Source organism: Entelurus aequoreus, linkage group LG20 (assembly GCF_033978785.1).
Source record: "Entelurus aequoreus isolate RoL-2023_Sb linkage group LG20, RoL_Eaeq_v1.1, whole genome shotgun sequence".
Taxonomy (NCBI): domain Eukaryota; kingdom Metazoa; phylum Chordata; class Actinopteri; order Syngnathiformes; family Syngnathidae; genus Entelurus; species Entelurus aequoreus.
Window position 1 is genome coordinate 1,316,924 of NC_084750.1, and position 12,104 is coordinate 1,329,027.

A 12,104-nucleotide genomic window follows, 5' to 3' on the forward strand; every position below is an offset into this window, starting at 1 on the left:
ATTCTTAATGACGTCTCTGAGTGGAGGTAACAATGATTGGCCCCAAAACTGAAACCTGTGCCCTGTGCCCCCCCCCCCCCCCCCCCCCCCCCGCACGAGTGGGGGACAAACTCAATAGAGAAAGATCCATCTCCCATATATTATTTCAACCATTGGAGGACTGTCCCTAAAAGTCCACCCAACATCAGAGGACCGGTATGGCACATTTACCAATATTAGAGGACCGGTATCGCACATTTACCAACATCAGAGGACCGGTATTGTACATTTACCAACATCAGATGAACGGTATCGTACATTTACCAACATAAGAAGACCGATATCGTACATTTACCAACATCAGAGTACCGGTATCGTACATTTACCAACATCAGATGACCAGTATCGTACAATTTTCAACATCAGAGGACCAGTATCGTACAATTTTCAACATCAGAGGACCGGTATCGTACATTTACCAACATCAGAGGACCTGTATCACACATTTACCAGTGTCAGAGTCCGTGATATCATTGGAGACCTTGAGAAAACCAGTTTGTGTGGAAAGAAACTGCCAATACTGGACTGAAATGTATCAAAGATATCAACTAATTGGTCTGCCATAAGTTTTTTTTAACATGTTGGCCCAGAACGCAGTGAGCAATTAATTGTAGGGAGCAATGATGGATTATATGTTAAATAGATTTGTAACAAAGTTGTGGGCAAGATGTTTGGTGGACTAGAAGAGCTCTTCATAGTATTGTAAGTAGTTTAGTACACAATACATACTCTAACTGAGCATTGAATATCAATAAGCCTGAGAGTCAAAGGACGATTGTTAGCTCTGTTGGCCTCTAGCGGCCAAACTGTTCCACTACATTTGCAAACGAGACAAAAACTGTCTTCATTGAGGTAAAGGGCTAAAGCACTTGGTTAAAGAAAATTTTGCACCAGGGCTTCTTAACTTTTTTGACCTCAGGGCACAAATTTTCCACTACAAAGGGGTGCGGGACCCACTCAAATATTAACACTGATTTAATAGTCTATCTGTGTTGGCCCCACTTTTCTGAAGTGAACGACAAGGGATTGGCTGCAATTATCGATCAAGGTACAAATACCTGCTTAAAGGGGTAACTGCACACATTTGTTTTGGTATTTTGCCTCCATTTGGAGTAACATACAAAGTTCTGGCCAAAAGTACAGCATAATTGTACATCAACAGACGACTAATTCTCAAATCTACACTGAGGGGGTTCATCTCTTAACAACACTAATTATGTTGGCATTCCAAAAGTACAACAAAATGTCAGTTTCAGCACAAAGCCCTTCAAGAACAGACTTACGTTGCTCAGGGTGACGGAACAGGGACACTGATGGGATGCCACCTACGGCGCCCTGTAAAAGGCGAGAAAAAAGTGGATGCTGAGGAGAGGAGTAGAACAAAGAAAAACCAATGCCAATGGCCTCCTATTGGGGCCTTAGTCTGGGCACAAGCAAAAAAAAAAACTTGAGCGCCACGATAAGCACACAAATATGTTACGACACAGAAACCATGAGTCTTACATCAGTAGGGGAGGGAGGTGCCGCTGATGGAGATTCTGCAGCCCTTTGGTGCTGCTCCAGCTGTCCGTTGCCCCTAAGGAGTTCAGCGGTGGCAAAGAAGTGGGGTCGGGGTGGGGGAATGTGTGCACATGTATCCATGCTCCATGTGGTGTGCGTGTTATGTCTGTAGGCCTGGAGTTGCTCTGCAGGCACGGCGAACAGAGTTCAACTTCCCAGGTGTTGCTGACTAGGTAGGAGTTTGTTGCGTCTCCGCTGCACTGTCCTTGAGGAGGGTCTCGAAGTAACGACCTTGCCAGGTCGCTCGCAGCCAGTGGAAACAATCCAGATTAGAATGTTTGCATTCGAGCAAAAACTATTATAAACTTTTCACTCCAATTGCCTGTTTCTGGTCCTCAAATTAATTATGGTTTGCCTTGCAGAGCAGACAGCTTTTCCAAGATGTTATCCCGTTTGCGATTTAGTTCAGAAACAACGAAAGTCTGAGTGCCCACACTCTGCCCGCATCCTCCAATCATTTGTGGCAGCTTTGGGATACTTTTGTTAATACACCGGGGCAACGCTTACTTCAATCAGCAGATGTCTTGTTATCATGATTCCCAATAGGTAGATATCTTCAACGTCCTCGACTGAAAGGGTTGCCAGACACACGGCACTCCTCATCTTCCAAGAGTCCATTGTGCATCCAGCAACAACCGTTCCATCAGGACAGGCAGGTTCCCCCAAACCTGAGATCTTGTCAATTTTGTTGAGAGGTGGATTGATCAATTCCATTGTTTAGATTTTGGAGAGCAGTGCATAAAGAGGCAACAAGAATGTTAAACAAGACAAGACAAAGAGGCCAGCAGGGCAGATACGGAGAGGGAGGGAGTGTGACCGCGTTCGCTTAGAGCCAAGAGTGAAAACTGTAAAGACGAGTGAACAATAAAACATTTGCTTTCCCAGTTATGAAAATATGAACGCGGTATTGTCCTGAGGAAGTTGATAAGACAGGACACACACTTTTTGCTGATTCACTCCTTGGTTTATTGATCTGTAGCGCCCCATCAACAGGCGTTTCTATTCCAAGATGGCTGTCGATGCATGTTGACGTCAACACATCATGGCAATGAGTGCAACTATTATTAGATCATCACTTTCTGTTAAATACATCAGGTGCGAGCCCCACTGGCTTAAATTAGCTTTGGCTAACAGATAAAAATACATTAGAAAAAGTGATATTTTCAGGTGGACGTTACAGAAGACACAAGGTGATAGCCAGCCTTCAGAAAGGCCCGAGGGGTCCGCACATACGTGCTGTTGTATGATCGTTAGCTTCAAGTTGTTTTTGTGCAGAGCACCCACTGTCTGTTTCATGTTTCTCTTGGTTTGCGGGGCCACAAACATGCATGAGCACGTGCTAACAAAATGTCGGAACAGAATGTCCGAACCGACACCGAGATCAGACATTGTTGGTCTGGCAGAGTCCACATTGGGATGGGGTGATGTGAAGTGAGGAGGCGGAGCTACAGGGAAGCTACAAGTAGCGTATAAGTGTACAGTGTGTGTGGCACAATAGTGTGCGGACAATTAGTACATTAATTTGTAAAGAGCCAGAAGTGGGTGAAATTTCAGGACAAAGACTTACCAGACTGAGAGGTGTCGCCAAATCACTCGCCTTGTTACACCTGAAACGCATCGTTCATTAGGCGCCACCTAATTACTACTTTTAATCATTTTTTTTACTGAAAAATGATTTTCTGTCCGATACTCTGTCTTTGGTTTCCTGTATCTTCTCTGACAGCTTGTCCTTAGTCTCCTCCATCTTCTCAGAAAAGCGCTCCTTGGTTACTTCCATTTTCTCCGAAAACCTCTCCTTGGTCTCCTCCATCTTTTCTGACAGTTTCTCCTTGGTCTCCTCCATCTTGTCCTGGATGTAGTCTTTGACTGGCGGCGGGGTGGACAAGTATCCGTGCTTTCGAAGGTACTGCACAGACAGAGACGTGCCGCCCAAAGTCACCGTGTATCTGGCAGGCGTGGCAATCTGAGGACAAAGACGGATTATTAGTGTTGAATTATTGAATTTATTGGGTTTAGAAAACATTACTTATGACTTAGGATGGAACCGTATCAACGTTTTATACCATACTTATTATGACAAAATGATCACCTCATCATTATCATCACGAATTTGCTAAAAATACACACTGTGAAACCAGATTCACACGAGTAGCAAAACATGGCTAATGCTCGCGCTAACGAGATGTTCCGAAGAAAACAAAGTGGTTTAGATTTGCGGGAACAGGCGTGAAACAAGTCACTGCACGCTGCAAAGTTTGTTCAAAAAAGGTTGCAGCACACCAAATGTATTCCTGCATCTGAAAACAAAGCAGTGCGAGAAATGCAACTTTTTACGAGGCGAACAAGACCGTAGCAACAACAACAACAACAACAAACTACAGCTAATAAGCAGTGTACTGTAGCAGAATGATACATACAAGGTACCATGTCACTGTCCTATCACTTCCTGTAGACACGTGCGTGTATAGATTTATCACTTCCTGTAGATCTATCACTCTGTGCTAAGATGTTCACAATTGAAGATCAAGTGTTTATCCATGATTGTAACATGCTAATTCTTCATGGTTGAAGATGCAAATGTGTCTTGTGTATTATTGACTTTGCCAAAAAAGTACCGGAAACCGTACCTAAGAACAAAACTCACACTAAATCTATTCCTCTTTTAATTCATTTGTTTTTTGCTCTCAAAGTCTTCCTGTGTCTAAGGACTTATTTACAAATATTAACAAATAAACAATAATAATTTTAAGAAAATAAAAAATATACCGTATCACTCTAGTATACCATATTCTGACATTATTGTCATGATCTGGCAGCTCTTCTTTTTGTTGCAGTGCCTGATTTCTGAGTCAAAAGACGTGGCCACCCGCCCGCACACCTGATGCTCATCTCCTTCTGACTACTTGAGCTATCCAGTCCCTTCACTCGGCACCAGTAGATTGCCTGATGATTCACCCTTCCAGCCGTGCTTTGGCTCCACTCACGCTTCTCCTTCACTGTGACTCTGTCCGAGGGTAGCTGTGTCGTGTTGCCTGTTATCTCTCACACCTATTGTGTGCTAGTTCTGTTTTCTAAAGTAACTTTTGCCCACTCCTTTCTAAACGCTCGTTTTGTTATTATTCTTATATATATTTTGCTTCGCATCGGGGTCTTAATCCGGTTTAGCCGTCGGGACAAATATTTTATAATTTATGGATTGATCAACCCTCCTTTCGTGCAGTTCTGATTGTCACAATGCTGACAACAGTTACCAATTGTTATTTTAAAATACTGATCGCCTGGTATCCCTAGTATTAAAACTTCTTAGGGCGCAATAAAAGACAAGGATGCAAAGACTGAACTGACTAGCAAAGGCACCAATAACTACAGTAGGTAAGGTTGTATTTTTGCCTCATCCCTGTGAGAATCCTGCATGTTACTGAAGCATTAAAGAGTGGGACGTTCCGGGAATAGATGCAGTGTGCTCAAACAACCACCAGGTAGCATCTGTGAGCAGATAATACTGGATCATCTTTCTCTTTTGTACTAATCAGGTCAATGGTGCATTCTTCACTCACGCTTTAAGTGCGGGATGAGACAAAAACTCATTAAAACCCAATGTATAGACTGCTGCCATCCAATGTCTTGGACTTGCACCTGTGATTGAGACTCAGAAATGAAAAGACGTAACAACTGGATAGCGGTTATCACGGTCAGCTCAATTTTAAAAGTTACATCACATATTACACATTTCCATTTCTCTTTACAACATGTGCGAAAAGGAGTAGGAAGAAGCAAAGCTTATTTAGTCCTACCCCTTTCGACTTCATATCAACTTCTAATACATGCATTTCTTCCTTATTCTCAAATTGTAACAGTTTAAATTAATGCATTTAAGTGCCACGATTCACATATAAGATTAATAACTCATTTAAATTACGACCAAGATTTTTATCAAATTTCTTCTTCCTTGTACTTTGTAAACACTTGTAGTTTAAACAGTCTTTTAAAGTGGATCATATTAGTACTTTGTTTGATTTATTTGTTTAATCCATCCCATAATTTAATTCCACATACTGATATACTAAGGATTTAAGTGTTGTACGTACATTTTGTTGAGAATAATTGTTGTACATTCTTAGCTCGCAGGTTATAATTTTCCCTGTACATAATTTAAGCTGTTTGAAAACGCACCTAATCCTTGAATTTCCATATTTTGGAATCGATACCGTATGGGTTCAAATATAAACGGGACTTGGGCTGCACTATTAATCGACATTGAGGTTTTAATTACCGGTAGTGCGATTACATAAAACCAAGAGACACAATATTGTATTTGGTATATAAAAGATAATAGAAACATTACAAAATGGGTAAGAAAGGCTCATTATTTAGCTGTTGACATATGCAGCAACATATTACATCATCTCCCATATTAATCTACTTGTTAATATTTGGTAACTTCCTGTTGTAACATGTTCTATTTACACTTGTATCAACATGTAATAACTCTTTTTCTCTTGTTTTCATACTTGACATTACTTTGGGGCGATACCACGCATTTAGGCAGTATGATGTTTCAAATTGTCATCATTGAATGATTCCATTTTTGATCACAAATGCTACAGGTTTATGAAGTAACAATGTTAATTTAATAATTACGGTCAATTGTTTCTATTGACTGTGATTGAAATCCTTAGGTTACAAGCCCTCCTGTATCCAGGCATTCATCTCCTGACTTTGTAGACAACAATGCCAAAAAGATTTATTTGATAACAAAAAATATCTATCTAACCACTGCAGTATGGCCCATATTCTGATCCTCTACTTGGCACTGTTACTGTCCATATTTGTATCCATCAACCCAATTTTGTTTACATTCAAGGGTTTGAGCTTGCAATTACCTTATCCTACTGTGTGTAGTTGGGGTGACAAAAAAAATGTTTTTTGACTGAACCGCGATTCTTATTTGAAACAAGTCTTAAAGGCCTACTGAAATGAATTTTTTTTATTTAAACGGGCATAGCAGATCCATTCTATGTGTCATACTTGATCAGTTCGCGATATTGACATATTTTTGCTGAAAGGATTTAGTATAGAACAACGACGATAAAGTTCGCAACTTTTGGTCGCTGATAAAAAAAAGCCTTGCCTATACCGGAAGTAGCGTGACGTCACAGGAGGTAGGATTCCTCACAATTCCCCGTTGTTTACAATGGAGCGAGAGAGATTCGGACCGAGAAAGCGACGATTACCCCATTAATTTGAGCGAGGATGAAAGATTCGTGGATGAGGAACGTTAGAGTGAAGAACTAGAGAGGCAGTGCAGGGTGTATCTTTTTTCGCTCTGACCGTAACTTAGGTACAAGGTCTCATTGGATTCCGCACACTCTCCTTTTTCTATTGTGGATCACGGATTTGTATTTTAAACCACCTCGGATACTATATCCTCCTGAAAATGAGAGTCGAGAACGCGAAATGGACATTCACAGTGACTTTTATCTCCACGACAATACATCAGCGAAGCTCTTTAGCTACTGAGCTAACGTGATAGCATCTGGCTCAAATGCAGATAGAAACAAAATAAATAAATCCCTGACTGGAAGGATAGACAGAAGATCAACAATACTATTAAACCATGGACATGTAACTACACGGTTAATAATTCTCAGCCTGGCAAAGCTTAACAATGCAGTTGCTAACGACGCTGAAGCTAACTTAGCAACCGGACCTCACAGAGCTATGATAAAAACATTAGCGCTCCACCTACGCCAGCCAGCCCTCATCTGCTCATCAACACCCGTGCTCACCTGCGTTCCAGCGATCGACGGCGCGACGAAGGACTTCACCCGATCACAGATGCGGTTGGCGGCTAGCATCGGCTAGCGCGTCTGCTATCCAAGTAAGTACTCCTTGTTGTGTTGCTACAGCCAGCCGCTAATACACCGATCCCACCTACAACTTTCTTCTTTGCAATCTCCATTGTTCATTAAACAAATTGCAAAAGATTCACCAACACAGATGTCCAGAATACTGTGGAATTCTTCGATGAAAACAGAGCAGTTTGTATGGTGACACATTGGGTACGAATACTTCCGTTGCCGTCGTGACGTTACGCGCATACGCATCATACATAGACGTTTCCAACCGGAAGTTTAGCGGGAAATTTAAAATTGCACTTTATAAGTTAACCCGGCCGTAGTGGCATGTGTTGCAATGTTAAGATTTCATCATTGATATATAAACTATCAGACTGCGTGGTCGGTAGTAGTGGGTTTCAGTAGGCCTTTGATCGATTATATATATATATATATATGTATATATATATATATGTATATATGTATATTTTTTTCCCCCCAAAATCTGGCGTGTCCTTTCACTTTATTAAATGTTTGGGTAGAATTTTACCAAACAAAACCAGTTTTCTTTTAAGTAATATAGAAATTGATCAGAGCTGTTTATTTATTTTTTGGAGGAATGAAGTTAATTACAGAACTGGCATCCAATGTTATTAAAAAAGTATTGATTTTGAATCAAGAATTGCTTTGAGTGTGATGCTCAAAGACTCACAGTCCTAGTGTGTAGCATATACAGTATATTAGGGTATTCCTTGTCCTGCGCGGAGGCTACGTGTAAGAAACTTACTTTATTTGCCGCCATGCAGGCGAGCATTAGAAGTGGCTTTGAACTGTGGAGGGACATTAGCCGCTTGCAAGAATGCGGCACATGCTGGACAAATTGATATCACTAATATGGTGTATATAATCCTGCACACCTACCTTGTACATGGCGTAAGCAGTCAGAGCATAACCACTGGAAGATTCTTTCAAAAGTTCAACAAGGGATTCTGGTACTCCGATCAGATTCAGGAACGGAATCACATTTACTCCTCTGTAGAAAAAATGCATTTGGGAATTATTTTCAATAGAGCGCACAAACGCAAACCTTCCGATATAGGATAGATAGACTTTATTCATCCCGCCGTGGGGAAATTAGGTGGTTGCAGGGCAAAAACAAAAACAGCCCGGTCTCTTTCTCCCCATGTCTCCACGCAGAGAGCCAGCAGCTGGTCTCCGGTGCAAACACGGCCATGGCCAAAATGGTCCTCCGGGCAGAATTCCTAAACCGTGCTCCCAATCCTCCATGCAGCACTTAGTTGGCCAAAATGACACATATATTGCCAATCATTCATTTAAAATCATTACCAAAAGTTGTCCCAAAAAATCTCTGATTGTATTTCGTGTTGAAGATAACGAGTTGGCGTAATATTTCTATAACTAACAAGACCGGTTGGGTTACAATAACTAGTAGTTAGCAATGATAAGAATTGTTTTAGTTGTACCAACTACTGGTAACCAAGGGTGGACGATTAGGGCAAAAATTATAATTGCGATCATTTTTATTTCATTGCAATCACGATTAACAACACAAGTATTCGTTCATTAAAAACATGAGTATTTATCGTCTCAAAACTCTGTAGCTGTGATCACAATAAGGGGTCAGGAAAACTTTGCTCGCTATATTGATTACATTATTATAGCATGCACAATTATGCATGAAAACACCCCATACAGACAACACACATGGGTATGAATTGTTTTAGTTATATTGTAAAACTTACAAACGTTGCTTTAAATGATGAAGAATCCATACGAGTAGAAACGCTATAGACCAGTGGTCCCCAACCTTTTTGTAGCTTGACCGGTCAACGCTTGAAAATTTGTCCCACGGACCGGGGGGTGGGAATTATTATTTTTTTCATAAAGAAATACAATCATGTGTGCTTACGGACTGTATCCCTGCAGACTGTATTGATCTATATTGCTATATAATGTACATATTGTGTTTTTTATGTTGATTCAATAAAAAAAGAAAAAAATATATATATATATATATTTTTTTTATTTCTTGCGCGGCCCGGTACCAATCGGCTGGGGGTTGGGGACCACTGCTATAGACGGCTTGAAGATTGAACAGCACTCCAATTGTGGCTGAAAGCACTAAATGGAAGGACACTGAAGAACCTGCAGGGGGCGAATTCACCAAAAGATGGCGCCATAGCAGAAACAATAAAACACATTCTCAGTGTGTTTGCTTGTTTTTTTGAAAACGTTTTATATTCTGGCCGTCAGTGAAGAAAAATTCATAAATTATCCGCACCCGATCATTCAAAGTGTAGGAACTAAGTAGCGGAATTTACGGTATTTGATACAACAAGCTATTCCGAGCTTTAACATCTGCTTGTTATCTTGACTTGTTAATCCAAAGCAGTTTGTTGGTAAATAACGATTAGAATGAAATGAACAACATTGATGCTAATCAACTGCTTTGGTATCTGTTATTCCAAATGACAACGGATCGGAGAATCCATGGTCACAGTTACACAAACAATTGACCTGCATCCGTGTGGGGGTGTGGCTTACCGATATTTGGACAAACGCACAGAGCAAGCATAATAAACAAGAGAGTCGTTGTGAAGGTGAAGGAAAACATTAGTGTCAAATATTATGCAGAGGCAGGAAGTGGGTGTGGCAGGCTTACTTCATAGCAGCATAGTAGAAGGTTCCAAACCACATGGAGGACGTGAGGAGATGCACAGGGATCATCACCTTGCCATACTGTTTGAAGGTCTTCTTGAACCTCTGAACGAGGCCGATGGACTTGTCCTGCAAAGGGTCTACCTCCTCGACGGTCTCCTGTTGATCTGACGGTGCTTGAGGGGAAGAGCTGGATTGCGTTCCCGCCGCGGAAGGCTGGGGTTTTGGCTGCTGTGCTGCCAAGCTGGGCGACGACGTGGAGAATCGCTGCCAGCCATCACGATGCACGGGGAGCTGGCGGAAGCAGAGCAACAGGGGCGGACGATGGACGGCAGCACTAGCTAATAATCGCCGCACCACTGACACTCTTTGTAACGTGCCACGTTGGAGGACGCGCTGCAATGACGCCATCTTGTCTCTTTCCCTGGTCACACTCACCAAAACTGTGGATACAAAGCAAAGACAAAACGGACTATTAATATTGCAAGGAGGAGTGAATAGAGCTACACTTTAGCACATAAAACAATAGCTATAGAACACTTGTGTCCAAAGTGCGGCTTGGGGGCTAATTAAGGTCCGCAGATCGAGCTTTGTTGGTCCGCAGCATATTGTCGTAAAAAAAAATAACAGTAAAAATGTAAGAAAAGAGAGCAAAAATACGAATGAAACTAGAATAAGCTGACATTTTCCAACTAATGATTACTGTGTGAATGTCCAAGCATTCCCACCTAGAAAATTGTACACCAAAAAAAAAAGCATCTATTTATTAATATTATTCCGCCGCAAAACTTTGGCGCCCTCCACAGCTCATGGTTTTCATCCCATCAGAACCGCTCAAGTATCAAAACGTTCGGCTTGACCGGTAAACGTGAGGTCCTCAAAAAAAAAAAAAAAATTATCCTAAATTACCAAAAATTCCGGGTCATTTTTCCCATTGAAAATGAATGGGTCATTTTTCGAACTTGCACAATTCCCACATTTCTCAACCGATTCCAACTGTTCCACCATCCACACACTCCACTCACCTTGGACAATCAAACGTCCAATTTCCAGGAATCCCTGAATACCCGGTTTTCCGAAGCCCTATTTTCACCTCTTTCTGGAAAGTTTTCACAGTCCACATTTTTTAACCGTTTTTGACCAGTCCACCTTCAAAACATTCCTCTTAATTGGGACGACAAAAGTATAATTTTACTTTTTGTACCAATTCCCGCTTTTCCCAAAAATCCAGGAATTCCAAACTACCCATATAAAACCAAACTATTACTACGTCAACATTTTTCAACCGTTTAGAAAAATTCCAACACCAACCCATGCATGTCATCTCGGACAATTGTGGTATTACATATATTTTTTTTAAATCCAGTTTTTCCCGAAATTTCCAGATTTCCAGGAAATTCCCAATCAAAAAAATGGACGTATTCATAGTTCTACAATGCCCTAAATTCTCAAAATTTTGCACAAATTTTCACCCAATTCAGACCTTTCAACCATCCACCCACACTGCTCTTCACAAAACATGTTTTGCCTTTCCCCAAATTCCCGGTTTCCGGTATTTTTTTCCCAACATTGACAATGAATGGTAAATATACAAACCTCTACCGGAATTGCAAATTGTAGTTAATAATAAACTTAGCCACCTATTACACAAAGCTGACACAAAGTTTTGTTTTTAATATTTATATATATTTTAGGCATTTTTCTTTTAAATAAAAAAAAGTATGCAACCCTTGGTTTAGGCACCCCTTTTCTAAAATATTACAAGCTCTCGAAATAAAAATTAAATATAAACAAAGTTTATTTAGTTATTAAAATACAATACTAAATTATAAATTATTAACTTTCAAAAATTACAATAATAAACACTGTTAAATGTGTAACTGAACATTAATATTTTCTTAAAGGCAACATTTTGATAAACTAGGTTATGCAGTTACACAATGGTAATATTTGTATATTTAATATTCTATTCTTACAGGGGTAAAAAGA

The 12,104-nt window shown here is 40.5% G+C and overlaps 1 protein-coding gene across 2 annotated transcripts in view; it reads right to left on the reverse strand.

Moving 5' to 3' along the window:
- Nucleotides 1-2,549: 2,549 nt before the first annotated feature.
- The window catches only part of LOC133635819 (uncharacterized protein C18orf19 homolog A-like), a 14,494-nt gene continuing 4,939 nt past the window's right edge, over nt 2,550-12,104 (reverse strand). For both annotated transcript variants that reach the window (XM_062029142.1, XM_062029143.1), the window contains exons 2-4: nt 10,120-10,558; nt 8,358-8,469; nt 2,550-3,562 (exon numbers count right to left, since the gene is read on the reverse strand). In XM_062029142.1, coding sequence (XP_061885126.1) covers nt 3,248-3,562; nt 8,358-8,469; nt 10,120-10,558 — 866 coding nt within the window. In that variant the 3' untranslated portion in view covers nt 2,550-3,247. The remainder of the gene's footprint in view (nt 3,563-8,357; nt 8,470-10,119; nt 10,559-12,104) is intronic.